At 62.5% G+C, this 27,364-nt stretch overlaps 1 protein-coding gene across 3 annotated transcripts in view; it reads right to left on the bottom strand.

Annotated features, from left to right (window-relative positions):
- Positions 1-27,364, bottom strand: part of SLC12A5 (solute carrier family 12 member 5) — a 111,047-nt gene that overhangs the window by 67,481 nt on the left and 16,202 nt on the right. The window contains exon 1 of one of the 3 annotated variants that reach the window (XM_073309670.1): positions 15,637-15,854. The exons of the other annotated variants lie outside the window; for them this stretch is intronic. Coding sequence (XP_073165771.1) covers positions 15,637-15,688 — 52 coding nt within the window. The 5' untranslated portion in view covers positions 15,689-15,854. Of the gene's footprint in view, positions 1-15,636; positions 15,855-27,364 lie in introns of those variants that run through there. 3 annotated transcript variants of the gene reach the window in all.

Below are 27,364 nucleotides of genomic sequence, written 5' to 3' on the forward strand. Positions count from 1 at the left end.
GCAACGCAGAACTAAAGAATTGTTGAGTGGCCCCTGGGGTCCAGCCCACATGGGAAGCACTGCAGAGCAATGGGGCCGCCAGCTGCCAGGGAGACCCGCTCCGTCTGTAGCTCTGTGAGGGGAGAGCAGCAGGTCTGGAGGCTGAGAAGGATCTTTTGGGGGCCGCGTGGGAATGGGCTGAGCAGTGTAGCGAGGAGACCTGTTGGGGGCGCCAGGTCCAGCTGGAGCAGGGTGATGCTCACAGGTTCTCTGGCAGAGGCCTGGCTGTCTGCAGCACAGACGACCTCGCTCTGAAGGACCAAGAGCCAGACGTAGCAGTAATGAAAAGTGCAGAGCCGCGGAAAGAACTCAGGGTGGGAGATCTGCAGCTGGGACAGGTGCAAGGGGAGTAGTGTGTTTTGAGGAGCACGGGCACAACCAGGGAGCAGCAAAGGGGGGTGGGACTGAGCAGCCCCAAGAACTGCTGCGAGCCCAACCACAGAGCAGCTGCCCCAGTGAGCTCCTGCGTGCCAGCCCCACCCTGAGCGCCCGCGGGGGAGCCCACCGAAGCAGGCCTGGGAATTGGCCGAGATCCACCCAGACCCCGGGGCCATTGGCAGCTGGAATCCAATGAGAGCAACTCACTCGCCTACGCAGCCCGCTTGGGACAGAGCTGCCTGCGCCCGCTTCAGGGGAAGGCTGGAGCTCCTGGGGGTCTCTCAGGGGCAGGGAGACATGGACTGCTCAGGGGGAACCCCGACACCAGCTGTGCACAAAGCACCCCATGGGACAGGCAGAGCGAGTCCATGGACAAGGACAGCGCGGCCTGTGGCGCTGGGAACCCGCTGACAGCCTGGCACAGCACTGCTCTCGATGGCTGGGTTCAGGTCAGGGCCTCACAGAGCCAAGGAACTGGGTGTGACACAGCAGGGAGTGGGGTGGACTGACCGGGGAATGGCGTCTAGTTCTGCTGGGACTGTCTGCACAGGGGATGGGAGAGCAGGGGGTGAATCCACTGGAGTGAGGAGACCTGAGCCTGTCACCTGAGCTGGGAGAGGGTTGGGCCCAGGTGACACCTTTGCCCGGGAAACTGGACAAAGGCTGCAGGAGAGAGCCTGCTGGAGGGGTTTTGGTTTCAGTTTTGTGCTGGGTGGTGGAAAGCAGGGGAACCCCAAGGCTGGAGTCTAAACTCCCTGCTCCCCAGAAAGACTTAAGTGAGGGCTCCTGGTTGTACCCACAAGCTCTGTTTTAGACTGTTCCTATTGTCCAATAAACCTTCCGTTTTACTGGCTAGCTGAGAGTCACAGTGGTTCCCAGGAAGAGGGGTGCAGGGCCCTGACTCCCCCACACTCCGTGACTGGGCAAGGGGCAGAATTTTCAGACTGCTCTGCGATTCCCAGGTCTCTCCAGAGGGAACTCCTTGCTCCCCGGGGGAGGAACAGTAGCCACCTGGCTTCGGTGCTTTGGCTGCATCCAGTAGGTTTTAGCACATGCCCCTGCCGAGGAACATGCCAAGTGCAGCCTGTTCCCTGTGGGGTTCCTCGCGCCCCAGGAGAACCTCACTCAGCGGCTGCAGAGCCGATCGGAGGCTGAGCACAGCTCCCCTGGCAGTGGCAGGGCCTGGGGTGGGCCCACGTGCTCTCAGCCAAGGGAAGGGTCTGCCTGGGACATGGAACCACAGGTTGCAGTTTAATGAAACCAATGCTGCCCAGCCACACAGGGCTCTGTCAGCTCCTGTCACAGGAGAACCACCAGTGCTAACAAACAGGCCCAGCAAGGTCTAGACAGCCTCCATATCCCTGCCAGCCCCATGCCATGGCCAAGAGCTAGGCAGCCCCCAGGGAGTGAGAGGAGGAGGAGAGGAAGCTCCTGTTCTGCCGAGCTTTGGTCCAAACACACCCAGCGCCCTGACAGAGGGGACATGCTGCTGCCATTACCCAGCCCAGGGCCCCAGCGCTCGGCAAGTCCCAGCAATGCTCCCTGCTGTGTGGGAGAGAAGCCCACTGACCCCCAGGATGCTGCGCAGGGCCCAGGACGCCCGTCTATGCCCTGGGCTGAGTCCCAGCCCATTATGTAGCTGCGCCACGTGGGGCTCAGCTGTCCAGAGTGCAGAGGGGCAGAGAACACGCTGTCACAACACAAGCGGCCTCGCTTACTGGTGTCACGGGACTGCAGTGCCCCGAGTCTGCTGCACGCCACAGCCTGCAAGGAGCCTGGGTGACCAAGATGTGATGATGTGACACAGCAGGGAGGGGGGAGTGCTGACCTGGGAATATGCCCTGGGGATGGGAGACCTGAGAGCCTGTCACCTGAGCCAGGAGGGGGAGGGGAGGGGGAGGTAACACCTCTGCCCAGGAATGTGGACGGAGGCTGCAGCAGGGAGCCTGCTGAGTGGGTTTAGTTTCAGTTTGGGGCTGGGTGGAGGAACACAGGGAACCCCAGGGCTGGGGTCTAAGCTCCCTGCTCCCCCAGAAGGACTTGACTGAGGGGTCCTGGTTGTACCCACAAGCTCTGTTTTGGACTGTGTTCCTGTTGTCCAATAAACCTTCTGTTTTACTGGCTGGCTGAGAGTCTCAGTGAATCCCAGGAAGAGGGGTGCAGGGCCTGGACTCCCCCACACTCCGTGACACAAGTGGGAGTATTTTGTAATATTGTTATGAAGCCTATGTGTGTCTCAGTTTCCCCTATGTGCTGCACTGTTACCCAGTGACGCAAAAGAACTGTTTGCTCTCAGGACAGGCTGAAGTATGTGGGTGTCCCTAGTCTGGGTCGAGGTCTCGATATCAGCGGAGTGGCTGAGAAGACCATGGCGAATCCAGTCGCCAGGACATGGACACCTAGCAACCAGAGGGCTGTGGCCTTCCCCACCTCTCCTAGGGAGCTGAACAACGGTCCCCAGCTCCAGAGCAGAGGACGGGAGAGGTGGGGGAGGAGAGCTGGCTGCTGGACCGAGCCGGGGCTCTCACCCGGGTCTGACCAAGGAGGAGACAGACGGAGCTTGAACCAAGGGGTCCCTACAGCTTGGCTGGGCGCTGGGCTAACCAGACTGGACTGTGCTTTACCCTTCAGTTCTCTGTGCTACCCTAAGGCTTGCCTGGGCCATGTCCCAGCTAGCGAATAAACCCGACTGTGGGACAGCGCTGTGTGAGCGTCACTGCCCATGCTGGGCGAGGGACGTCCGTACGCGTCTCCCTCAGGGACTTGCTGACGGAGCTCCCGGGGGCTGCAAGCCCAGAGGTTGTGTGTAGCTGCACGGCCTACCCTGGAGGAAGAATGAGAGGCCTAGGGCACACCAGAGGGGTTCGTCCTAGACCGCTCCGAAGATGGGGCCATACACCAACCCTGTGGGGCCGTGACACCCTGTCCGCGCCCTCCCCAGAGGAGGTACAGCCTGTTGGTGACGTTATTCGCAATGGACAGAAACAAGCAATTCCAAACCACACGTCACGTTCCCAGAGCAAAGGATGCTTGGGCAGCGAGAGGGAGACGGGCAAAGGGAGCCCAAGACCCCTTGCTGCCCTGCAACAGCAGAAAACAGGCCGCGCACCACGTGTGTCAATCACAACCACCAGAGAACTGCAGCCTCGGCAAACATGGCAACCAGCCTCTAACTCCTGGCTCAGCTGCCGTGCCCCGTGCCTGCCTGAGGTAGTGATTCATCGTCTGCGGTCCGTCTTCCCCAGGCGTGGCACCCCAAGGCCGAAGTGCTTGGCGGGGCAAACTACCTGCTGTCCACAGCATTGGTGCAGGAGCGCTGTTTGCCTAGTTACTGCAGGGGGGTTAGAGCTTCATACGCCGCAGCAAGGCAAAGCCTGGTACAGATCTTCACCGGGTGTAAAGTGGAAGTGGCTGAGGATCTGGCCTCAGCTCCTAACCCAGCCAGCAGCTCAAGGACTCTGAGCACAGCCAGCCTACAGCCCAGCCCTGCGGTGCCAAGCCCGACACAAGCTGCAGCTCTGCACACACCCCTGGGGGACAGCATCACCCCCATTTTACAGAGAGGAGCTTGGGCACAGATCTCAATGGGTGCTAGGCACTTAAATCGCTTGGAGGTTCTGGGCCAAGGTGGCATGCTTAAGGCCACTCAGGGAGCCTGTGGCAGAGTCAGGGACTGAACCCCCAGGTCTCTGGAGTCCCAGGCCTGCACCCTGCCCACCCCAGCTTGTCACACCTGTCAAAGGAAACTGTGGGCCTGCAAATCAGCCCACTGCCACTTCAGTGCCTGACTTGAGAGCCCAACCTGTCCCAGAGTGACAGAAAAACCAAGTCAGAGCATCAGACACCAGCAATCTTACCTGCCTACCGTAATCCCAGCTGAACCGCCACATACGTGTTAGTCTCACCTCTGGTTACTCCTCACCTCACACACACAAATCCTAGGTTGCAGTGACAGTTTCACTCAGCACCATACACTAGTGTGAAGAACACAGGTGGTCTGTATAGCTTTTTATGTACTATCCTTTTGTACGAAGGAATCTGTCAGAGTGCAGCCAGATTGCTTGGTTGTAGCTCACTTTTCATTTACAAATATTGTACAGAATGCATATTATATAATAGCCACATGCGGGTATGTACATGGACACATGCACACCCATCCAGCTCAACTTTCTTAAAAGTGTACTACCCAGAGCTCTGGGGGGACGTACAAAAATGCGATAAACTGCATATCAGCTAGGACCCTTGGCCGAACGAAGTGTATGTGCCCATCACACTCACACAGGCTCAAGAGGCTCTGTATTTAGCTACATCTCTATTCAGAAACAGCCCAAGCAGCCACACTGGAATCACCCACCCCATTACTAATGAGTGAATCTCTGAAAACAAGGTTGCCAATTTCCTCCTTCCCGCCGCAGTGATGCTGCTAAGAAGCAGCAAACAGCTCAGACCGATGCAGGACAGACACCAGAACAGGATGCGCAGCCTGCCCTCACCCTCCACCCCGCGAGTGCTGCTGACTGGGACAAGAAAGAGACAAACAGGAATCTGCCTATGGACAATGCTGCCAGGCACTGTGCACTGCAGCTGTCCTAGGCAGGGGCCCAGAGGCAATCTGCTAGATTCCCATGGCTGAGCCCCAAGGGGCTTCAGCTGAGTCAGAACCTTGAGGCCTGGAGAGGAGGGTGAGGGAAGGGACACTGGAGGCTGCAGGGGGAGATCCTGCCATGATGCCTTTCTGGGGCAGAAGGGTTGTTTCATATAGAAACACAGGGTTGGAAGGGACCTGAGAGGTCACTAGCCCAGTCTCCTGCACCAAGGCAGGGCTATACATTATCTAGAACCGTGGTTCTCAACCCTTCTGTGCTGGTGACCCCCTTTATGACCCGCTTCCTTAAATATCATTCAGTAAATGATGAATAATACTTAGAGCCCGCGTTAGGGATGGCAAGCAGGGCAACTGCCCAGAGCCCCGTGCCACAGGGGGCCCTGCAAAGCTAAGTTACATGCTTCAGCCCTGGGCACCAGGGCTCAGGCTACAGCTAGAGGCCCCCCTGTGATGTGGGGCCCCTGGGCAATTGCCCTGCTTGCCACTCCCTAATGCCAGCCCTGGTGACCCCCCTAAACTTGTCCTGTGACCCCTCCCCCAGGTTGAGAAACACTGATCTATTCTAGACCATCCCTGACAGGGGTTTGTCTAACCTGCTCTTAAACACCTCCAGTGACGGGGATTCCACAACCTCCCTGGGCAATTTGTTCCAGCACTTAACCACCCTGACAGCTAGGAAGTGTTTCCTAAAGTCCAACCTAAACCGCCCCTGCTGCCATATAAGCCCATTGCTTCTTGTCCTGCCCTCAGTGGATAAGGAGAACAATTTATCACCCTCCTCTTTATAACAATCTTCGAGGTACTTGAAGACTGTTATCATGTCCCCCCCTCAGTCGTCTCTTCTCCAGACTAAACAAACCCAATTTTTTCAATCTTCCCTCATAGGTCATGTTTTCTAGACCTTTAATCATTTTTGTTGCTCTCCTCTGGACTTTCTCCAATTTGCCCACATCTTTCCTGAAGTCTGGTGCCCAGAACTGGACACAATACTCCAGCTGAGGCCTTATCAGTGCTGAGTAGAGCAGAAGAATTACTTCTCGTGTCTCGCTTACAACACTCCTGCTAATACAGCTCAGAATGATGTTCACTTTTTTTGCAACAGTGTTACAAATTTTTATATTTGTAACTCATATTTAGTTTGTGATCCACTATAACCCTCAGATCCTTTTCTGCAGTATTCCTTCCTAGGCAGTCCTTTCCCATTCTGTATTTGTGCAATTGATTGTTCCTTCCCAAATGGAGTACTTTGCTTTTGTCCTTATTGAATTTCATCCTATTTATTTCAGACCATTTCTCCAGGTTGCCAAAATCATTCTGAATTCTGATCCTGCCCTCCAACGTGCTCGTGACCCCTCCCAGCTTGGTGTCACTCACGAACTTTATAAGTGTATTCTCTATGCCATTACTCAAATCATTTATAAAGACACTGACTAGAACCAGACCCAGGACAGATCTCTGTGGGACACCACTCGATATGCCCTTCCAGTTTGATTGTGAACCATTGATAACTACCCTCTGAGTATGTTTTTCCAACCAGTTGTGCACCCACCTTACAGTAGCTCCATCTGAGCTATATTTCCCTAGTTTGTTTCTGAGAAGGTCGTGAGAGGATAACAAAAGCCTTACTAAAGTCGAGATATGTGACATCTACTGCCCCCCGCAACCCCCAAGGCTTGTTACCCTGTCAGAGAAATTCCCTCCTCATGGGCACTGTGGCTTTGGGAGAGGTGTGACTGAGGAGACAGAGGGGAGCTCTAGGGAGGGCAGTCCATGCAAGGGGTGCGGTGGGAGGAGGCCCAGGGGCAGGAGTAGGAGGAAATAAATTGGCCTCTGGCAGAGCAAGAGGGGAGCGTGGGTGAAGGAAGGAAGAGAAAGACACACACAGCAGCCCCAGCGGGCAGAGGCAGGCCATAGTCCTACCTGCTATCTCCTGAATGCAACCCACCAGGGAATGAGGTGTGCAATGGGATCAGCTCCTCTGTGGGCTTCCAGCCACCAGAAGTGGAAACCCAGAGGACAATGCTGGTACTGGTACCCACCCCCTGCACAAGGCACTATGCTGCATACTCTGGAGAAATGGCTAGCGACGCTGGCCCCTCTTCCCTGGAGGAAGCCTCGCTGCAGGGGCAGTGGCTGCGGCTTTCTCCCCTTAGCGAATGGTGCAGGGACTGGAGTCACACGATCATGCCACAAACAAACAAACAAGCAGAAATGAGGCTGAAAATGTCCAGCGAATCCCCACAAGCCCAGGGGGAGTAGCACGTACCAGGTCTGGGAAGGGAGAGCAAGCCCCACAACTCAATCCCTGTGATGCCAACAGGGCCAGTCATTCAGAGTCCTCACCCCAGTGAGCCAGTAGGAAGAGGGCAGCCAGCCCCTGGTGGCACCGCAGGGCCGGCATGTTAGCAATGAGCTCCCCTCCCCAGAACCCCCGCTCTGCACCGGCCAGATGGAGCCAGACCTGGAACCCAAGAACTCCTTGTCTTGGTCAGCGAGCGCCAGCCAGAGAGCTGGGCCAGGGGCGGGGGGTGCGGAGATGGATGCTGTGTATCGATTACATGACTAATCTCTCCCCAGAGGCTTGGAGAAGGAGACAACCTACCTGGGGAGATCACAGATGCCATGCGAGTGCCCCAGGCTGCACTGCCCTGTTCCCATGGCCACCCCAGGGGGATGGCGGGTAGCCGCAGCCCCTCTCTGTGGAGGGGAATGGGGCGCAGTCCTCCAGCCCCAGCGCCTGGGGAACACAAGTGTCTCCAGGTGCCCCACAGCACCCCAGAGCCAGCGATGGCAGGATCCCAGCCCACCGCCCCGCCACATTGCTGTTACCTTCAGCCCCAGGCTGCGGAGAGGCGAGGCCAGGGGAGCAGGGGGCTCCGGCGGGGCAGAGCCCGCGCCGAGAGCAGAGGCCAGGGCAGAGCAGCTCCCTTTGCCCAGCGCCTCGCCGTGCAGAGACGGGCCACAGCCTCACCGGGCTGGTTTCCATGGCAACGGAGAGCAGGAGTGAGCGGTGGACCCGGCAGCCCCGGCTCTTACTTAACAATTGCGCTGGCCCGGCCCGTGGGCCCCCTGGCTCCTGCTGCGCACTGGAGGGGCCTCGGGGGCCACAGACACCCCTCGGGGGGCTCTGCACCTCCCCACGCAGCCTCCACCCAGGAGCTCCCTGCACCCCACCCGCAGTCATCCCAATCTTCCCACACAGAGCCTGTGGGGCCAGCCAGCTGCTGCTGTCTGGTGTGTCACTGAAACCCCACAGGCCAGCACCTAGCCCCACATCTTACCCCCCGCCAGCACCTACCCCACATCTTATCCCCCGCCAGCACCTTCCCCACATCGTATGCCTCCTGCCAGCACCTAGCCCCACATCTTACCCACCCAGCACCTAGCCCCACATCATACCCCCCACACCCCACATGCCAGCACCTAGCCCCACATCCTACCCGCACACACACCAACTCCTACCACCCCACATCTCCCTCAGACAGCACCTCCCCACTGCATTCCCATTTTGGCCCTTGCATGGCTGACGTCTCCCTACATCCCATGGGCAGCAATGGGCACTGAACACCGTGGGCTGGTAAAAGCCAGCCCCAAAGCCTCGGCGCAGCCAGGCTAACCAGGGGGGCAGGTGGGGTGTCCCTGAGCTCATGGGAATGGCTCAAGCTAATCCAGACCCAGGCAGATCCTGCAGGCCTCGTCTCCTCCACCCCCCATGGCTCTGGCCCAGGGAAATGCCAGGCAGCACCATGGATCAGCGCAGGAACTGTCTCCTCTGGCCATCACATGAGAGCGATGCCGGGAATCTCCTGTCCCCAGACACTCGCAGTCATGGGCCCTACATGTCGAGCCGCAGCCCAGGGACAGCCTGGCATGTGCGCGGTGCCCTGGTGTGCGGGAAAGATGCAGACGCAGCCTGAGCTAAGGGCCAGCTCTGTGCAGGACCCTCCCCACGTGCTCCCTGCTGGGTGCAGGGCCAGGCCCGGAGGGGAGAGGCTGTCACGCCCGCAAGGCAAGAAGGCTTGTGCAGACTTGGAGGGAGGGAGCGGGGCGGGTCACAGGTGCTGCCCAGGGCAGTGTCTTAGGGCTGGCCAGGGCCGGGCAGGAGTCCCCGGGGAATAGCTAGTTTCGCTCTCCCCATCCTCACTGGGTAGGATGGGCCCTGCTGACACCTCCTGTTTGTCCCGGGGATGTGGCTGGGGCTGGGGGGGCTCCCTAGGAACTTGCCTGCTGCTCCGTTCCCCAGCCGGCCCCTCTCGCTCACTGGCAAAATGGGAAACAGAGACCTGAGCGAAGGGGCAGTGCAGGGAGGGAGCCGTCTCAGGCCAGAGGAGGCCCACATGGGACTGTGCCAATGTAATGCCCCCCTGAGTGCCCCAGTCAAGGTGTCCTCATGCACTGGCCCTGCCAGCCCCGCCTCCCACAGCTTGGACTGCCTGTGGAGCCTGGCGGGGGCTTCACAGTCTCTCAGAGCCCCGGGGGGGGGGGGTGGCTCCCTAGGGCCAGCTGTGAGACAATGACAGCGCAAGGCGCGGGAGCTGCATGGGGTAGGGGACAGAGAGAGTAGTAAATGGAGCAGGACTCTGGGGGTGGGGCGCATGCTGCCGAGAGGTCTGAGTCTCTCCTCTCTCCTTGCACAGCATGGTGCCCCCATGTGGGTCCCATGGGAGGGCCTGCTGGGCCCTCCGCCAGCCGCTGTGTCCATTCGTTGCTCAGGGCCGGAGGTGCCAGAGCTCACAGCCCCAGCAGCCCCAGGCTGCTCTCGCCGGCTCGAGCCATCCCAGCTCAGGAGTCGGTCCACGCCCCAGGCCCTGCGAAGGGGTGCGCTGGGGGTTCTCTGTGCACGGGGCTGCCCCCAGCTGGCACCAGCATGCTATTTGCACACACAGACCATCCGGCACACTCACACCGGCCTCTGACAAGCCCTTGGCCGCGGCCTGGAGAAGCTCCTGGGCTCTGGCTGCTTGTGCCAGTGACCATCAGTCATGCTGCCAGCAGTGGGGAAGGCAGGCGGGAAAGCAGCTTCCCCATGAGGGCAATCAGGAGCCTGGGCTGAGGGCTGGGAGTCTGGCTGGGGCAGTACAGGCCATGTTCAGCCCACCCCCGAGATGCATGCACGCTGCCCCCCAGCCCAGGCAGTGCCAAGCCCTCTAGGGCTGGAAGGAGTTAAGCACCGCAGGCTGCCGGGGTCCCAGATGATGGATGGGCTCCCGGCTCCTGCTGGAGACCATTTTGCCGCAGAGGGGCTGGTGCAGCCTCTTCCCGGCAGCTCGTCACACCGTTTGTGGGCTGTGCGGGCACCACAGCCAAACCAGGCACCGCAGCCCCGCTCGGATCAGCCCAGCCCCGTGCCCTCGGCTCCCAGCTCGGTCTCTCTGCTCCCGCTCCTGCTCCAGCTCACACTGGAGCGTCCTGACCTCAGCGAGGCCCCTGTCCACTTGACGGGCCTGAGCCACGAGCGTCCCCCCATGGATGCAGTGAGACAGGGCACTGCGGCCATGACTGCGATCCTCTGACTTCTCCGGCGCGAGGGCTGCTGGGCTCAGAACCCAGCTGGCAGCGACCCCCCACTCACCCCCCTGCAGATGCCACTAGCCCACAGCTCGGCCCAGCCCAAGCCTGAGACACAAAACCTGGGGGGAGAAAGGGGGTCAGCAGCTTGGGAAGCTCCAGGCACGAACCCCTCAGGGCTCCATGGTGCTGGGAGCTCAGGGGAGAGTGGGGTCGGACCCCCATGGCAGCTGCAGCAGTGAGCACAGCTGGGCAGGGGCACAGGGCTGGGCTGTCCCTGCTGCGGTGGTGGCCCCGAAATGAAGAGCCGGAGGAGCAAACGCAGGCTTCGATTCCCTGCTCTAAGCTTCCCTCCCTCCCCTGGGAACACTCAACCTGAATCGGCCGTTTAATTTGCTCTGGCGCTTGGCAGGGCTCGCGGCTGGATTACTGGCAGAGAAACAACAGCCCCAGCGCGGGTATCGGCTAATCCCCTCTCAGTGCAGGGAGAACCGCCGGCTGGGGAGGGCAGAGCACAGAACACGCGCCCCAAGCTCCCTGCATGCCCAGCTACAGGGGAGGGTGCATGAGCTGCAGCATCCCCCCCCCCCCCCCGCACCTGGCAGGGGCTCCTGTGGGGCTCCCTGACCTGCGCAGGGCAGCACTGAGGCGCCGTGACTGTCTCTGCCACTCCACAGCAGCGGGCGCTACCTGGGTCGAAGCAGGGCCAAGGCGGACGGCAATCTGCCCTCCTAACAGCTTTTCGTTCCATCTTAAATTGGGCTGGAAACGTCACTGCCCACTGAACACGTTACATGGAAGGGGGGAGCCCAGAGCCAGACCCCTGAGGGGCTAACTGACCAGAGCAGATCCCTGAACCCCAGGGATGGGGGGCCAGGCCGAAGAAGCTGCCTTCACTCACGGTGGGGTCAGCATGTCCTTCCCTGGCACTCCCCCACTTCCTTGTGCCCAAAGAGCACCTGGAGGGGCTGCAGGACGCTGCATAGATCAGTGGCAGAGACCCACAGCTGCCAGCCAGCCGCTCCAAGAAGCTGAGACCAGGTCTGAACAATGAGGGGCGGCTGTCTGGAGGGCCCATGGGGGTTCCACCGGGTGCAGCACGGACTCCTCCGGCCTGCAGTCAGGACAGGAGGGCAGGCCCGGGGTATGCAAGACCCAGGCTGTGTGCCCCTGTATTGTGACGGTGCCTGGAGTCTGGTTAACAGTGAGCCACTCCTCAGGCCTGGCCTGGACGCTGGAATGGGGCTATTTATAGAACGGGAAATCTCCCTGCACAGCCCCATCTGCTGTACCCACACCACGCCTCCCCAGAGCCCTGTGGTCAGCCCAGCCTTCTCCAGCAAATGCGCCCAGCTCTGGGCAGGGGGGCTGGGCCAGCCTGCATCAAGTGTGATCTGGGAGCCAGGTCCCACCAGATATGCTCAGCCTCCCCCACTTCCCTGACAAGGCCCTTCCCCTGATCTCCTTCCTTCAGCCCCCCATGACGCCAGCATGGAACCAGCTGAGCACATGGCCAGGCTGGAGGGTGCGGGCATCTGGCACCTGGGCATGTGCAGCCCCATCCCACTCACTCTGGGCAATTCCCGTGTGAGCTCCACAGGCAGGGCTATGCCTGCCTGGGGCCCAACCCCGACTGAGGCCGCACACCTGTACTCATCAGCAAGGTGCCCCCCCCAGTGCCCAGGACAGCCCCTCCCACACCCCACCCCAGTGGAGACACACCATAACAAGCATCCCAGCTGCATCTCCCCCTTGACCATGAGCAGAGACACCCTTGCACCCTCTCCACTCCCATCGCTTGCCAACACCCTGCTGCTTCTCCATTTAATCCCCTGTATTTACCTGCCTCTTGCCCAACTGCCCCCTGCCCCCAGCAGCCCCTGAAGGTCCAGGAGCTGGCTGAGCTCAGCTGGCTGAACAGGGGGGACTCTCCCCCTTCCCACGGACTGATGGTGTAGGGAAGCGCAGCTGGAAGTGCACATGAATTGGACACAGGTGCTTTCCTCTGTAGGAGACACTGGCTCCCATCCAGGTGCAGGGCAGGGGACTGGCTGGCTGCGGGGAGGGGAATGAGGCCCAGGGCCTTTCCCCTCGAGGGAGCAGGGCCTGTTTTCTGAGGCAATGGACTGTTCCCAGCCTTGAGGCCTCCCCGTGAGCCTGCAGCAGCAGGGGCAGGTGCTCTGCAGATGTGGAACAGCCCGGCCACAGGCAGGAGCTGATTACCCTTTCCAAGGGGCACAAGATGCCAGACAGCAGCTCCTGGCCAGGCAGGCTGAGGGCACAGGTGGGTTTCCAGCCAAGAGCCACCAATGCCCCTGCCTTACAAGCAGCCTTGCCTGGGCTCTCCTGGCTCCTTGAGGGGCTCTCTAGGCTACTGGGTACTCGGAGAGAGTCGCATCCCCATGCACTTCACCGGCCCAGCATAGCAAGACCCTCCCCTCCCCAGCTAGCTCCCTCCCTCTCCCCCACCTCCTGACAGCCCCCATTGTCAGATGCGGGTCATGTCTGTGCCATGCAGGGAGGTTTTAAAGGGACTTTGTGGCATCCCAATCCTGGCAGGGCAAGGCAGGCAGCAGAGCCATGGGATGCCCATCATTGACTGGGATCCCCAATGGGGCCCAATCTTGGCTGAGCCTCTGCACACCCACTGACACATCAGAAAGGATCAAGTTTGTTCAGGACTGGGCCCCCCCACCCTGCTTGGCCCCTCACTGGCCCCGTGGAAGCTGGGCTTTGCCATCCCATGACCCAGCCAGGAACCAGCAAGGCAGAGTAGCCGGGGCAGAGGCCCCCCAGGAGAATGCTGGGGCCCCAACCCTTCCCATTTCCCTTTCTTTACACAGACCCTACAGAAGTTGGGGGGCTCTTGCTTGGAGCCCCCTCCCCCATCCGCCTTTTGCGACTCTGCATAAGCTCTGGCCCCTGGGCTGGCTCCAAGCACACAGGGGCGTGTCAGCCTGGGGGATGCGTGAGGGTCCCCAGGGGAGTGCAGGCTTTGCTGAGGGGCAGGGCCCCTAAGGGGTCAGCTGGGCCCCTCCATTCCACCAGAGCTGCTGCCACCCCCGGCCACGCGGAGCGGGGTCTTCAGTTCCAGTCTCATTACCTGACCCATGTCAGACCACCCACTCTGTCCCCCCAAACCAGGGCCAGCTCCGGATTGCAGCCCAGATGCTTGGCCGGCTGCAGTTAAACCGATTCCCAGACTGCACCCACGGGGCAGACACCCCCCAGCATCCGCCGGGCTCTCCCAGGCCAGGCCGGGCACTGGCTCGAGCCAGGTGCGAGCGCAGCCTGGACACTTCTGTGGTGGCCTGGAGCGAACGGGCCGGGCCATGCTGCCTTGGGGTACCTCGCTGCGGCTCGGGAGCCCTGGCCTGGGCCAGCCCGCACCTGCCTGGGGACAGGCCACAGAAGAGAGCTGCGAGCCAGACTGGCCCCAGCGCTGGCCTCAGAGTCCCTGGGGCCAGGAAGTGGAGCTCCAGAGCAGGGTGCTGGCCCTGAGGCAAAGATGGCTCCCGCAGGGCCGGAGCTGGAGCCCCCCTCCCGAGAAACGCAGGATCCAGGGAGCACAGAGCAGGTGCCCACTCCCCAAACTGGGGCTCTCCAGCGAGCTCTGTCCCCGGGACCAGGGCCTGGCTGGGGGGATCCTGAAACCCGGCTCCGACTGACCCTCTGCTCCTAGGCACCGGGCTCCAGGGACCCTGCGCTCCCGGTCCAGGGTTCGCTTGCAGCGGCGGCTGGGCCTGGCGAAGCAGAGCCAGCCCCACTGGGCAGAGGGGCCAGGTGCCCCTGGGCACAGCTTCGGTCCCAAGGAGAGCGCAGAGCGGAACGGCTCCAGGGCAGGGAGGGCTCTGGGGCGGCCAAGGGAAGGGGCAGGCGTGAGCCACCCCCGCCCCACGGGCTGGGCTCCCCGGGGAGAAGGGCCCCCCCGCGCCAAAACTCCCCCTCCCAAACTTCGCTGCAGGCAGCCAGAGATTTCTGCAGCCTGCCCCTGCGGGCTGCTCCCGGGGCTGTGTGGGCTCAGAGGGGCGATGGGGGGGATCCAGTGCTGGCCCTGCGCGGGGTGGGCCGGTCAGGCCCCTGTCTGGCTTTACCCAGCGGTGGGGTTTACACACAGACACCTGCAGGACGTAACGCGGGCTCGGCCCGAGCTCTGCTGGCGGCTCGAAGCTGCGCAAGTCCCTGCAGGGCCCGGGAGTCCCAGCAGCTGAGCTGGCCCCTCGGGGAGCCCAAGGGAGCGGACGGGCCAATGCGGCGCGTCCTAGCTGCAGCCACTGAAAGCGAACCGAGGTCCGCCCGGCCCCCGACCGCGGGGTCCCCGATGGCGCTGTGCCCCGGGTCTGCAGGGGGCTCCCAACCCTGCGCACCAATCCTGCCCTGCTCTGCCCCACCGCAGTGAGTGTGCAGCGCCCGGTACGGGCGGGCAGGGGCAGCGAGCCCGAGGCTCGAGCTCTGCGGCTGCAAAGCAGGGGCGAGTCACACGCCAAACCGCAGGGGCTGCAGCGCCCCGGAGCCGGGCTCGCGCTGGAGCGGAGCGTCCCCGGCACGAGAACCTGGAACGGGACTTCAGCACCTTGGACAGGCCCCGCGCAGGGGGCTGGCGGGGGCGCAGCTGCGGGGGGAGCTGGGGCGCGGCCAGGCGGACTCGCACCCACAAACCAAAGGCGGCGAAGCCCCCGCCGAGCCCCGCGCCGGGCTGGGGGATGCCCGGCAGGGCCCCCGGGCCAACGGCAGGAGCTGGCGGGAGCGTCCAGCTGCACCCTGCCGCAAGACCCCCCCGCGCCGCCGCCCCCGGCCCCCGCCCCCGGCAGGCGAGGGCGGCAGCAGCCCGCCCCCCCGCCGAAGCTCTGCCGCTTTCCGGGCTGCGGGTCCCCGGGCACCTGCCGGCTGCGGGGCGAGAAGCGCCGTTTGCCGCCCGCCCCGCTCCGCTCCGCACCGCCCCGGCCGCCAGCCCCGCGCCCGGCGCATTCCGGCGCCCTGGCCCGGCGCGGCCACATGCCGGCACGGGGCGCAGGGCTGCCCCGGGCTCCGCGGCACCGGCCGGGCTGGGCTCGCTGCCCCCGGGGACCCGCGCCCCGGCCGCGACCCCCCCGTGCCGCCCCTACCTTGGGCCGCCCCCCCCTCGCCGTCCTCGCCCTCCGCCAGGCTGTTGAGCATGGCGCCGGCTGCCCGGTCCCTGCTGCTGCCCGCGGGCCGGAGCGCGCTGCACCCAGCCGCCGGCTCCGCGTGGGGGGAGGACGCAGTGCGGGGGCCTCGGCGCACAGACTCGCTCGCTCGCTCCGGCGCGCGCTCCGGCGGCTCCTGCCGGGCGGGGCGGGGCGGGGGGGGGAGTTTGGCAGCCGCTCGGCCTCGAGCGGGGGGGCCGGGGCGTTCCGGGGACCGCAGCTCCCCCGGCCCGGCCGCGTGCAGCGCCGCAGCCCCCCGCTCGGACTGCGGCAGCGGCGAGCCCCGGGCTCGGGGGGCTGCGCTGTGGAGGAGCCGGGCTGCAGCCCCCCGAGCACAGATCGCCCCAGGGACCGAGGCGGATCGCGGGGCTGGCGGTGTGGGGCAGGCCCCGGGGCGAGGGGCAGGGCTGGGGTAGAGGGGCTCAGCGCGGGGGGAGGCTGTGAGCGGGCTCTGCCGCACGGCGGCGGGCAGAGAGGGGAGCCAGGGGTTCAAGACACCGGCTCCCTGGGCTGCCCTTGCAGCAGGACCCTCGCTCCCGGCCCTGGCCCCAGCCTCAGCCAGACAGCTCGGGGGCTGCGGCCAGCCGCGGTGCCTGCGCGGGTCTAGGCAGGGGGCGAGGTGGGAGTGCCCAGAGGACAGGGATGCCAGGTCAGCCTCGTCCAGCTTGCGGGTCCCAGAGGCCTCTCTCTGAGGGCCAGTGCCAGACCCCTGGCTGGGCAGTGCCCCCCCGGGGCGGGCACCCAGAGAGCCCGAGGGGCTGTGCCAAGTCAATGGCCTGCTGGGGCTCCCTGGTCGCTGCAGAGAGGGGCCCAGATGGGCCCTGGGGAGGCCATGGAGATGGGCTGATTGTGCCATGCCCATTGCCGCAACCTACCCAGGAGGGACAGTGCCCCTGGGTCCTGCCATCTGCTCCATATTTCCCCGAGCCCCAGTGGGGCTCTCGGGAAGCCAGGCCTCGCTGGTTAGTGCACACCCCATTGCAGAGTTCTGTAAGGCAGGCTGTCGGCATCCAAACGTGTCAGGGCGGGAGGTCAGAGGTGACGGTTGACGCCCATGGAGCCAGCCCAGCCCTGTGGCTCATGCAGGCTTGGACCCTTGGCCACTGACAAAGCCCAGAGACCTCAAGTGGAGACTGAATCTGCAGCTTCAGCTCTGCTATGGCCGAGTGCCTGCACCAAGGAGCCCCTGAGCCCAGGGGAAGCCGGTGACTGAGGGGCCCTGCCCCACAGAGCAGTGGATGGGTGTGCATTGTGGGGGTGCAGCAGAAGATGGGGATGGGGTGTGAAACTCGCTGGCCTGCAGAGGGAGGGAGCAGGGCTTGTGAGTGGGGTGCTGGTCTGGCACAGACCAGACTCCCTCACACTGTGAGCAGGGGGCAGCGATTCACCTCGAGCAGCCCCCAAAGTCCCACCCTTGGCCCTGCACAGGGTACACGGAAGTTGGCTGCATCACAAGGAGCCCAGTGGGAACCCCTGCCCTTAGCTGCAGAGCATTCCCATAGAGCCAGCCCTCCCCCCCCCCCACTGGTGCTCCCCCAGCTCAAGCCAGGGCCTGGGGAAAGGCTCCCACAGCCACACCTTGCCTCCTGACCTGCCCCCGGAGGTGTGGGGGACTGGGCCACCTGCTCTGTGCAGATCCACTGAGCTCCTCCTTGCTCCACCCTCAGCCTCTGGGAGTTTCGCGGAGGGGGAAGGAGGCTCAGACCCACTGAATCCAGGCAGATCCCAGGGACGGGAGCTCTGCAGCTGCCAAGTCTCCTGATCGGGCCACAGGCAGCAGTTACTCCTTGGCGGCTGTAATTAATTGTTTACTTTCTCTTGGTGTGTGGCCAGCTGCTCCGCTGGCTCTTGGCTCTCGCCTTGCAGAGCTCACAGGTCCTGACCTCCCCTGGCCAGCCCACTCAGCAGGATCTCCCCCAGCCTCAGTGTGCCCCCCAGTCTGCTGCTGCAGGGTGCCCTGGGAGTGCTGCCTCTCAGCAGAGCACCAGGCGTTGCCAGGCCCATGGCTTGCCGGCTGCAGCAGCCTGTTCTGTCTCTGGCAAGCGTGTGTGCCCAGCCCCCTTCGCAGTGGGGACAGGACTTCCCAGGCTTTGGGAACTCATGGAAGAGCCATTGCTGGGGCTCTGCAAGCTGCTAACTCCAGCCCAGGGCCCACCCCCTTCCCCACGGGCAGGTCAGGAGTTGCTAAGGAGGAAGCAGGGTCCAGTGGGTCAAGCACACCCCTGGGCTCAGAGGAGCTGGATTCCAGCAGGCCCAGCATGGCCCTTGGCCAGCTGCTTCAGCCTCTGTGCCTTGGTTTCCCCACCTGTGATGGGAGATCAGGCTCCTCCCACAGGACTGAACTGCTCCATGTCTGGGAGGCGCTATGGGCTCCCACATCTGTGTTCCCAGCACTGCAGACCCTGCCCTGCTCTCACCAGCCCTTCACCCCTCTGCTGCCAGGTGCTTTGCATGCTGGTCTGGACCCACATGGACCATGCCAACAGCCCAGGTGCCACGTGGCCGGGTGCAGTGTCAGCTCCTCTCAGGCACTCAGCGTCTCCCTGCCCAGCCCACGGCAGGGCCCACACCCGCCCCCATTTCTCTGCATATTCCTAGCAGCCTTTTCGGTTCGTTAAGGAGAAGGAGCAGCTCTGGAGCTGGCGTCTCCTGGGGAATTTGCCGGCTGCTTTGCGAAGTCACATTTCATTTCCTGAATGGTGAGAGGCCCTTGGGAACCCCCTTTGCTTGGCCCCAGGAGCTGCCACCTCATGGCCACTAGACTCAGCCTCCTGCCAGGCAGAACCTCCCCAGCCCCTTCAGAGCCAAGGCAGCAGCTGCAAGGGGAGAAGGCCCCTGCCCGGAGGATAAACCCCTGGGAATCCTGAGGCCCCAGTGTCCCGGAGAGAGGGGGCAGGAGGAGCTGGAGGTGCCAGGGTGTGGGGCAAGGGCTGAGGGGCAGGTTGGCACCCCAGCATTCTCTGGGGGCAGGTGCTGTCCCAGGTAGAAACGTGGCAAGGCCCCATGGGCCGAGCACAGGCCAGGGAGTCCTGAAGCTTGTTCCCAGCCGTGGTACTGACCTGTGGCTGCGGGCCTGTATGCCATGGTCACAGCATGGAGTGATCCCCTGGCGCAGTGCCCTGCCCTCCTGCACTCACTGCTGCTCCCCTCCCTGGGAAGCTAAGCACAGCTCTGAGGGGCTCACTGCCCAGCCCAGGGGTGAGTGTCAGAAAGCCCAGCCCGGCGGAGATGCCTGGGGTGGCCAGGAGGAAGGGCAGAGCCTCCAAGCGAGCCGAGGGGGAAGAGCTGCTCTGCGAGGCCCTGGTTGCCAGAGGCTCAGGATGTGACAAACACCCTGACCCTCTCTGTGCCCCACCCCTCTGGCTGGGCGGCTGAGAGAAGGCTTCACCCCCTGCCCCCTCTCCCCAGGAGCAGGGAGCTGCGACTGGCAGCGGGAGAGCAGGAGAAGCTCCAGCGCTTTGCCCCAGAGTCGGCCAAGCCTGTGCCTGGCACCCGGGGCGATGCCCCTGCCTCAGAGCAGGGCTGTGGCAGGCAGCTGGGATGGGCACCCCCAGACTCAATCCATTTCCCCAGAGCCAGCACCCTGGGCGGCTCCAGGCCTCAGGCAGACAGACACACAGACAGGCTGGGCACAGGAGCGGGACAGGCAGACCAGCGAGCTCTGCCAGGCATCTGACCCTGAGCCACAGCAGTTTGGCTTCCAGGGATGAGGAGGTCACGGATCGTGCAGCTCAGCAGTGAAAGGGATTTTCCTGCATCACCAGCTGGGGGAGGGGGCGTGAGCACGTGAGAGATTGTTAATCCCTAATCCCCTGATTAGCGCTCCCTGTCAGGGGCTGGGATTTGCCAGCAGCTCGCTGGGGTCTTGCCAGCCGCTGTGCTCCCCCTATTCCGCAATGGAGAGAGCCCCACGGGGCGGGGCTCATCCTGCAGCATGGGGGCGTCACAGCAGAGAGTGGGGGTCCATGGCGCAGGAGGAAGGGGGGGAAGTCTATGACACAGAGAGTGGGGAGTGGTCCATGGTGTAGCAGGAGGGGGCCATGGCAGGGGAGCTGGGTTTGGTTAAAATGACTCAAACCCTTGGATGTGCAAAGTGAAGTCACACCCCTGGGCTGGGGAAGGGTCCCATAATCCGGGGGTGGGGGTGCAGGTCAGAGAGGGAATCTCAGGGAGTTGGGCAGGCTGAGGCCTAGTGACTGGGGGGGGAGTGCTTGGGGCATGTAAACCTGAGGCCACACAAAGCCCTGTAATGCGCATCAGAACAGCTTGGGTGGGGGGAGCTGGAGCTGTGCCTTCGGGTAAAATTCTAAGCAGGGACGGCCATACCCAGCGGGAGGGGTCTGCGCAGAGGGGATCTGCCCTAAGGGGAGGGGTCTGCACCAAGGGGCCATGTTCCAAGGGGAGGGGTCTGTGCCAAGGGGCCTGCCACAGGGGAGGGGTCTGCACCAAGGGTCATGCCACAGGGGAGGGGTCTGCGCTGACGGGCTCTGTCCCGGGGGAGGGGTCTGCACCAAGGGGCCATGTTCCAAGGGGAGGGGTCTGTGCCATGGGGTCCTGCCCCAGGGGGAAGGATCGGTGCCAAGGGGCTCTGCCCTGGGGGAGGGGTCTGCGCCGAAAGTCGTGCCACGGGGTGAGGGGTCTGCACCAAAGAACCGGGCCCTGGCAGACAGCAGGGATGGGAGCTCATTGTCCTGGCAGAGGCAGGATGCTGGAGTCAAGCCACAGAATAACCAGCCCCCTCAACCATCACAAGCAAAGCACCTCTTCCTTGCACCTGTGCACCGTCCCCACAGCCCCCCGTGACAAGGACGTGACAGCCCCCGTGACAAGGACAGCCCCCGTGACAAGCCCCCAGGGCCAGCCAGAAGCCACAGTGCTCTGCCCGATCCTGAGCCCTACCTGCGGTTCAGCTGACCACAGGCACAACTTCCTGCAATTCTCTGTCCCTCTGAGACACCTGCCCCCTGGAATCCCCCTGGGCCAGGAACCCCCAGGTGTCATGAGTCTATGGTTCAGCCCTCACATCCGCCCAGGGGACCAGGCAGAGCCAAGCCTCACTCTGTGTAACCACCTCACTGCGGGCCTGTCCCACGAGCTTTGAGGGTCATCCTCATGCATAGCTGTGCAAGGAGCTGCCTGGGTCTCTCTCCCTGCCTGAGCCATCTGGGGTTCACCTCCCACTGCAGCAGGAGCCCAGACACCTCCTATCCTATTTTATATTACTGTCCACACTGTTTATACAAATGTTCCACCTTTTAAAATCCCTACAGAGCTCTTGACCTCAGGAAGATCTTGTAGCAGTGAGTTGCACAGGTTAACAATTGTACACTCTGTATATCTAATTTTCTTGTTTCTCCATGTACTGCCTATAAACCATCTCAGCACAACAAGCAACTTCACAGCCCCCACTCGCTCTGCATCTGCTGGATCTGAAACCCGGGTGAGGGGCTCAGGAACCAGGAGAAGGAACAGTTGTCACTAAGGATGCTTTGTGTTGTGGCAGCACCTGAGGCCCTGCTCGGCATCGGGGCCGGTGGGCGGGGGGCCGTAATGGCTATTCATGGCACACTGCTGCCTCGCAGGGTGTACCGGGTGCTACACACGGCTGAGAGCAGTCCCCACCGGCAGAGTTTGCAGTCTCATTTCACAAGATGCAACCATTAAGAGCAGCAGACAACGGGGGAGGGGAACAGGGCTTGGGCTGCAGGTTACACTGCGCTCTATGGCACACACGGTGGCATCTAGCCTGTCAGGAAGGGTTTGCTCTGAGTCTAGGTGAGAGTCAGACTCTGCCCCCAGTCTCAGTGACTGCGTGAGTGTCACTGGGTGTGTGTCGGTGTGTGTGTGTCACTGTCAGCGTGCGTGTCACTACGCGTGTGTCGGTGTGTGTGTGTCACTGTCAGCGTGCGTGTCACTGTGGGTGTGTCAGTGTGTGTGTGCCACCATCCTTGTCAGTGTGTGCCCGTGTCACTGTGTCAGGGTGTGTGCGCGTGTCACTGTGTGAGTGTGTGCGTGTGTCAGTGTGTCAGGGTGCGCGTGTCACTGTGTCAGGGTGCGTGTGTCACTGTGTGAGTGTGTGTGCGTGTCACTGTGTCAGGGTGAGTGCACGTGTCACTGTGTGAGTGTGTGCGCGTGTCACTGTGTCAGGGTGCGCGTGTCACTGTGTGAGTGTGTGCGCGTGTCACTGTGTCAGGGTGCGTGCGCATGTCACTGTGTGTGTGCGCGTGTCACTGTGTCAGGGTGCGCGTGTCACTGTGTCAGTGTGTGCGCGTGTCACTGTGTCAGGGTGCATGCGCGTGTCACTGTGTGAGTGTGTGTGCGTGTCAGTGTGTCAGGGTGCGTGCGCGTGTCACTGTGTGAGTGTGTGCGCGTGTCACTGTGTCAGGGTGCGTGCGCGTGTCACTGTGTGAGTGTGTGCACGTGTCACTGTGTCAGTGTGTGCGCGTGTCACTGTGTCAGGGTGTGTGCGCGTGTCACTGTGTGTCAGGGTGCACGTGTCACTGTGTCAGGGTGCGCGTGTCACTGTGTGAGTGTGTGCGTGTGTCACTGTGTGAGTGTGTGCGCGTGTCACTGTGTCAGTGTGTGCGCGTGTCACTTGTCAGGGTGTGTGCACGTGTCACTGTGTCAGGGTGCGCGTGTCACTGTGTGAGTGTGTGTGTGTGTCACTGTGTCAGTGTGTGCGTGTCACTGTGTCAGGGTGTGTGCGCGTGTCACTGTGTGAGTGTGTGCGCGTGTCAGTGTGTCAGGGTGCACGTGTCACTGTGTGCACGTGTCACTGTGTCAGGGTGCGCGTGTCACTGTGTGAGTGTGTGCGTGTGTCACTGTGTGAGTGTGTGCGCGTGTCAGTGTGTCAGGGTGCACGTGTCACTGTGTGAGTGTGTGCGTGTGTCACTGTGTGAGTGTGTGCGTGTGTCACTGTGTCAGGGTGCGCGTGTCACTGTGTGAGTGTGTGCGTGTGTCACTGTGTGCGCATGTGAGACGCGGCTGTTTCCTGTGGGTTACGTGCTGTTCACACACATCTCAGGCCCCCAGGGCTACAGGCAGATCCCCGCCCCCAGGAGAACAACGCAGGAACATCAGCATGGCATGAGCTGTGCACTGCTCGGCGTGGCAGCTGGACGCTCACAGGGCCCGGTTGGCCCCTGCAGCTGGGTGCTGCTGGCCGTGCCCTGCTCTGGCCCTGCCCTGTCAGGCTGGCCATGCCCTGCTCTGGCCGTGCCCTGCTCTGGCCGTGCCCTGTCAGGCTGGCCGTGCCCTGCTCTGGCCGTGCCCTGCTCTGGCCCTGCTCTGTCAGGCTGGCCATGCCCTGCTCTGGCCGTGCCCTGCTCTGGCCCTGCCCTGTCAGGCTGGCCGTGCCCTGCTCTGGCCGTGCCCTGCTCTGGCCGTGCCGCCCCCATCAGCCCGCCCTGCTCACCACAGCACAGTGCAGATGAGCAGCAGCAGCAGCACCCATGGATCAGTAGCACAGGGAAGAACCAGGGTCTGTCAGAGCCACGGCCCTGGACCTGGCAACCTCCTGCGTCCCCAGCCCCCGCCAGCACCGAGAGCCTCCCGGCCCCAGGGAGAATGAGGGGAGCAGCCGTCCCAATGTTATTGCCCCCGCCCCAACACCAGGGGCTTCGTCTTATATATGCCACTACACACCCATACACACCCCGCGAAAAATAGTGTCCGGGTTTGTCACCCTTGCTCTGGTCTCCCCAGCCAGACCCTGCACACCAAAGGCAGCCGTGCTGGCAGCATGGAGGAAAGAGCTGGGCAAGAAGGGCGAGATCTGGCTGGCAGCATGCTCCGTATTCAGGGTGCCCACCAGACCTGGGCTAGGCATCTTGGGGACCAAAGCAACAAAGCACCCCTCCCGCCACCAGGCAGGGCCTGTGGCTCCTCCTTTGCCATGCAGAAAGCCTGGCAAGGCCCCATCGCAGCCCCCGATGGCACCTAGGGCATGGGCAGGGAAGAGGCGGGGGTGGGGCCAGCAGGCCCTTGGCACTGGGGGTGGCGTTGCAGCGGACATATGATAAGGCGCGGCAGCGGGCGGATTTACAGCCATGGTGCTGGCTGCTCCTGCAGAGTCTCCTGCTCTGTTCCGCCAGGTGCACTGGGGAGACAGGCGATAAATCTCCCGTTTAATAACCTGGTCTCCCTGACGCAGAGGCCCTGACCCCCCCAACCCCACCGGGACTGGCCCGTGCGGCTCTTGCCTCGCAGCTCATTGGAGGTGCAGCTCACCACTTCATGGCCCTGCTGCCTGCAGGCAGACAGACATTCACCCTGAGAGAGACAACCCTGGGCCCCACTCTGCACCGTTACCAGGCCCAGGTAACGCAGCCATTAATCCTTAGCTGTTTCATTTTCCAGGTGCTAGGAATCACCATGGCGCCGGGTCCTTCCCTGTCCCTGCACAGAGTTCACCACTGGCCCTTCCCTGGTGTGACGATGTGACTCAGCAGGGAGAGGGGAGTGTTGACCTGGGAATGTGCCCTGGGGAGGGGAGACCTGAGAGCCTGTCACCTGAGCCAGGAGGGGGAGGGGGAGGTAACACCTCTGCCCAGGATGTGAACAGAGGCTGCAGGAGAGAGCCTGCTGCGGGGGGTTTAGTTTTCAGTTTGGGGCTGGGTGGAGGAACGCAGGGAACCCCAGGGCTGGGGTCTAAGCTCCCTGCTCCCCCAGAAGGACTTGACTGAGGGGTCCTGGTTGTACCCACAAGCTCTGTTTTGGACTGTGTTCCTGTTGTCCAATAAACCTTCTGTTTTACTGGGTGGCTGAGAGTCTCAGTGGATCCCAGGAAGAGGGATGCAGGGCCTGGACTCCCCCACATTCCGTGACAACTGGTGGCAGCTGTGGGATGTACCCATGAACGGCGCTTCCTGCAGTAAGTGACTGGGGAACAGTAAAATGAAGGGGGATTGACGGGGACCAGGCATGCTGAAGAGTCAGAGAGAGACAGTTTCAGGGGGCGGTTAACCCCTGGGAGTGTGTGACCAGAGAGAAGGATTTTTGCAGTAACAGGGTCCGCCGGGGGATTACAGTGAGCGGTCCCAGGGGCGGAGGAGTCTGCAGCTCGACCCTGGCAAAGAGGTGGTGACCTCAAGAACTGGCACAGGAGGGGTTTTCCCTGGAAACCGTAGAAAGCTGCCCAGGCCTGTGAGTGGCCAGCAGGGAGATGTACGCTAAACGCCTTAAGAGCGACCTGGTGGAGCTGTGCAGGCAGAGGGGGCTGCACATTGGGAGGTCCACCAAGGAACAGCTGATTGCCCAGTTGGAGGAGAGGGATCATTTGGCTGACCCGATCCCTATCCTGGAGGGAAGCCGCCCAGCGGACGCAGCGTGGGCCCTGGGGCCTGACTGGGCTGGGAGGGGTCAGACTGCTGCCCAGGACATCCCGAGACCCTTCCTACCTAGGCCTGGGGGAGGGCTTGGGGAAAGCCCGGCAAATATCGAGGGCACCCTGACCCCGGCAGCCAGCAGGGGATCCTCCCAACGGAGCTCCCCATCCCTGGAGCGGATGCGGCTGGAATGGGAGAGGGAGATGAAAATGAGGGAGCTGGAGGATCATGAAAAACAACGTCAACATGAGCAGGAGGAGAAGGAGAAACAACGTCAGCATGAGCAGGAGGAGAAGGAGCGGGAACGTCAGGAGAAGGAGAAACAAAGACAGCATGAACTGGAGCTGGCCAGGCTGAGGAGCAGTGGGGCCCCGGCTGCGGTGAGTGAGGGGGGACCCAAGACTGCAAGGAGCTTTGATAAGTGGTTCCTGGCCCACCGTAAGGAGGGGGAGGACATAGATAGCTTCCTGACGGCCTTTGAGAATGCCTGTGAGATGCACAGGGTTGACCCTGCAGACAGGCTCCAGTTTCTCACCCCCTTACTGGACCCCAAAGCCGTGGAGGTGTACAGCCGGATGACAGGGCCGGAGGCAGGGGACTATGAACTGTTCAAACAGGCCCTGCTCCGTGAGTTTGGGCTGACCCCCGAGATGTACCGGAGAAGGTTCCGGAGTCAGCGTAAAACGCCTGAGGTCACCTACCTACAACTGGTCAACCGGATGCAGGGATATGCCTGCAAGTGGACAGATGGGGCCCGAGCTAAAGAGGACCTGCTTGACCTAATCGTACTGGAGCAACTGTATGAACAGTGCCCTTCCGACCTGAGGCTGTGGCTGGTGGACAAAAAGCTCGAGAACCCCCAGCACGCAGGGCAGCTGGTCAACGAGTTTGTGAACAGTCGGTCAGGGGGTAGCCGGGAGGAGTCCCAAAAGAACAGGCCCCCCCCGATGCAGAGAGAGAGTCACCATGGGGCCTCCCAGCAGGGAAATAGGGAGAACCCCCTCCCAAGGGGAACGCCTGGTGTCGGGCCCCTCCGACCCACTCGAGGGGATCAACGTGACCTGAGCTGCTATCACTGTGGCCAGAGAGGCCACATACGGACCCAGTGACCCAGGCTCAGGGACAGACTGAGCAGACCCAACCTACCCAGGGTTAACTGGGTAGGGACCCAGTTGGATGAGGGGCAGACGACCCAGGCAAGGGGGGCCGCCAGCTTACCACCTGCTCAGGAGGGAAGAGTACCCCAGACCAGCTCCGCCAGAGGGCTGGAGGCTCTGGACTCAGGGTGCTCGGTTTACAGGGTGGGCGCGGGGCTGTTCCTCCGGAGAGAGTGCCTTGTTCCCCTGGAGGTGGATGGGAGGAAGGTCAATGGATACTGGGATACGAGTGCGAAGGTGACGCTGGCCCGGCCCGAAGTGGTGGCCCCAGATTGGGTGGTGCCCAACTACCTACCTGACCCTGACGGGGATGGGCAGGACCCCATTCAAGGTGCCCGTGGCAAGGGTACACCTGAAATGGGGGGCCAAGGAGGGCCCCAAGGACATGGGCGTGCACCACCATTTGCCCACTGAGGTTTTGATGGGTGGAGACCTAGAGGACTGGCCAAGCAAGCCCCAGACCGCCCTGGTTGTGACCCGTAGCCAGAGCCGGCGAGGGGCACTGCTCCCCAACCTCACCACACCGGAGGCGCAGGACCCTACTCTGGTGGGGAGGGAGCGCCGAGGGGCACGGCTCAGAGAGGCTGTGGCCTCAGACCCGGCCAGTGAGAGGGAACCGGTCCCCGTCCCTTCCCCAGCCGCTGAGTTCCAGGCCGAGTTGAGGAAAGATCCCTCCTTGCGGAAGCTCAGGGACCTGGCCGACCTCAGGGTGGGACGGACCATGAGGAGAGGCTGCCAGGAGAGGTTCCTGTGGGAGAAGGGGTTCCTGTACCGAGAATGGGCTCCCACAAGGGAAGTGGAGTCCTGTGGGATCAGGAGGCAGCTGGTGGTCCCCCAGAAGTATCGCCGCAAGCTCCTGTCCCTGGCCCATGACATCCCCCTCGCAGGGCACCAGGGAATCCGGCGCACCCGGCAGAGGTTGCTACAGAACTTTTACTGGCCCGGGGTCTTTAACACTGTCCGGCAGTATTGCCGATCCTGTGACCCCTGTCAGAGGGTGGGGAAGGCCCGGGACAAGGGGAAAGCGGCTTTGAGACCTTTGCCCATCATAGAGGAGCCTTTCCAGAAGGTGGCCATGGACATCGTGGGGCCTCTCAGCAAGACGACCTGGTCGGGGAAGAAATACATTCTGGTGGTGGTAGATTTTGCCCCGAGGCAGTGCCCTTAGCTTCCATTGAAGCCGAC

Source organism: Lepidochelys kempii, chromosome 13, assembly GCF_965140285.1.
Source record: "Lepidochelys kempii isolate rLepKem1 chromosome 13, rLepKem1.hap1, whole genome shotgun sequence".
Lineage (NCBI taxonomy): Eukaryota > Metazoa > Chordata > Testudines > Cheloniidae > Lepidochelys > Lepidochelys kempii.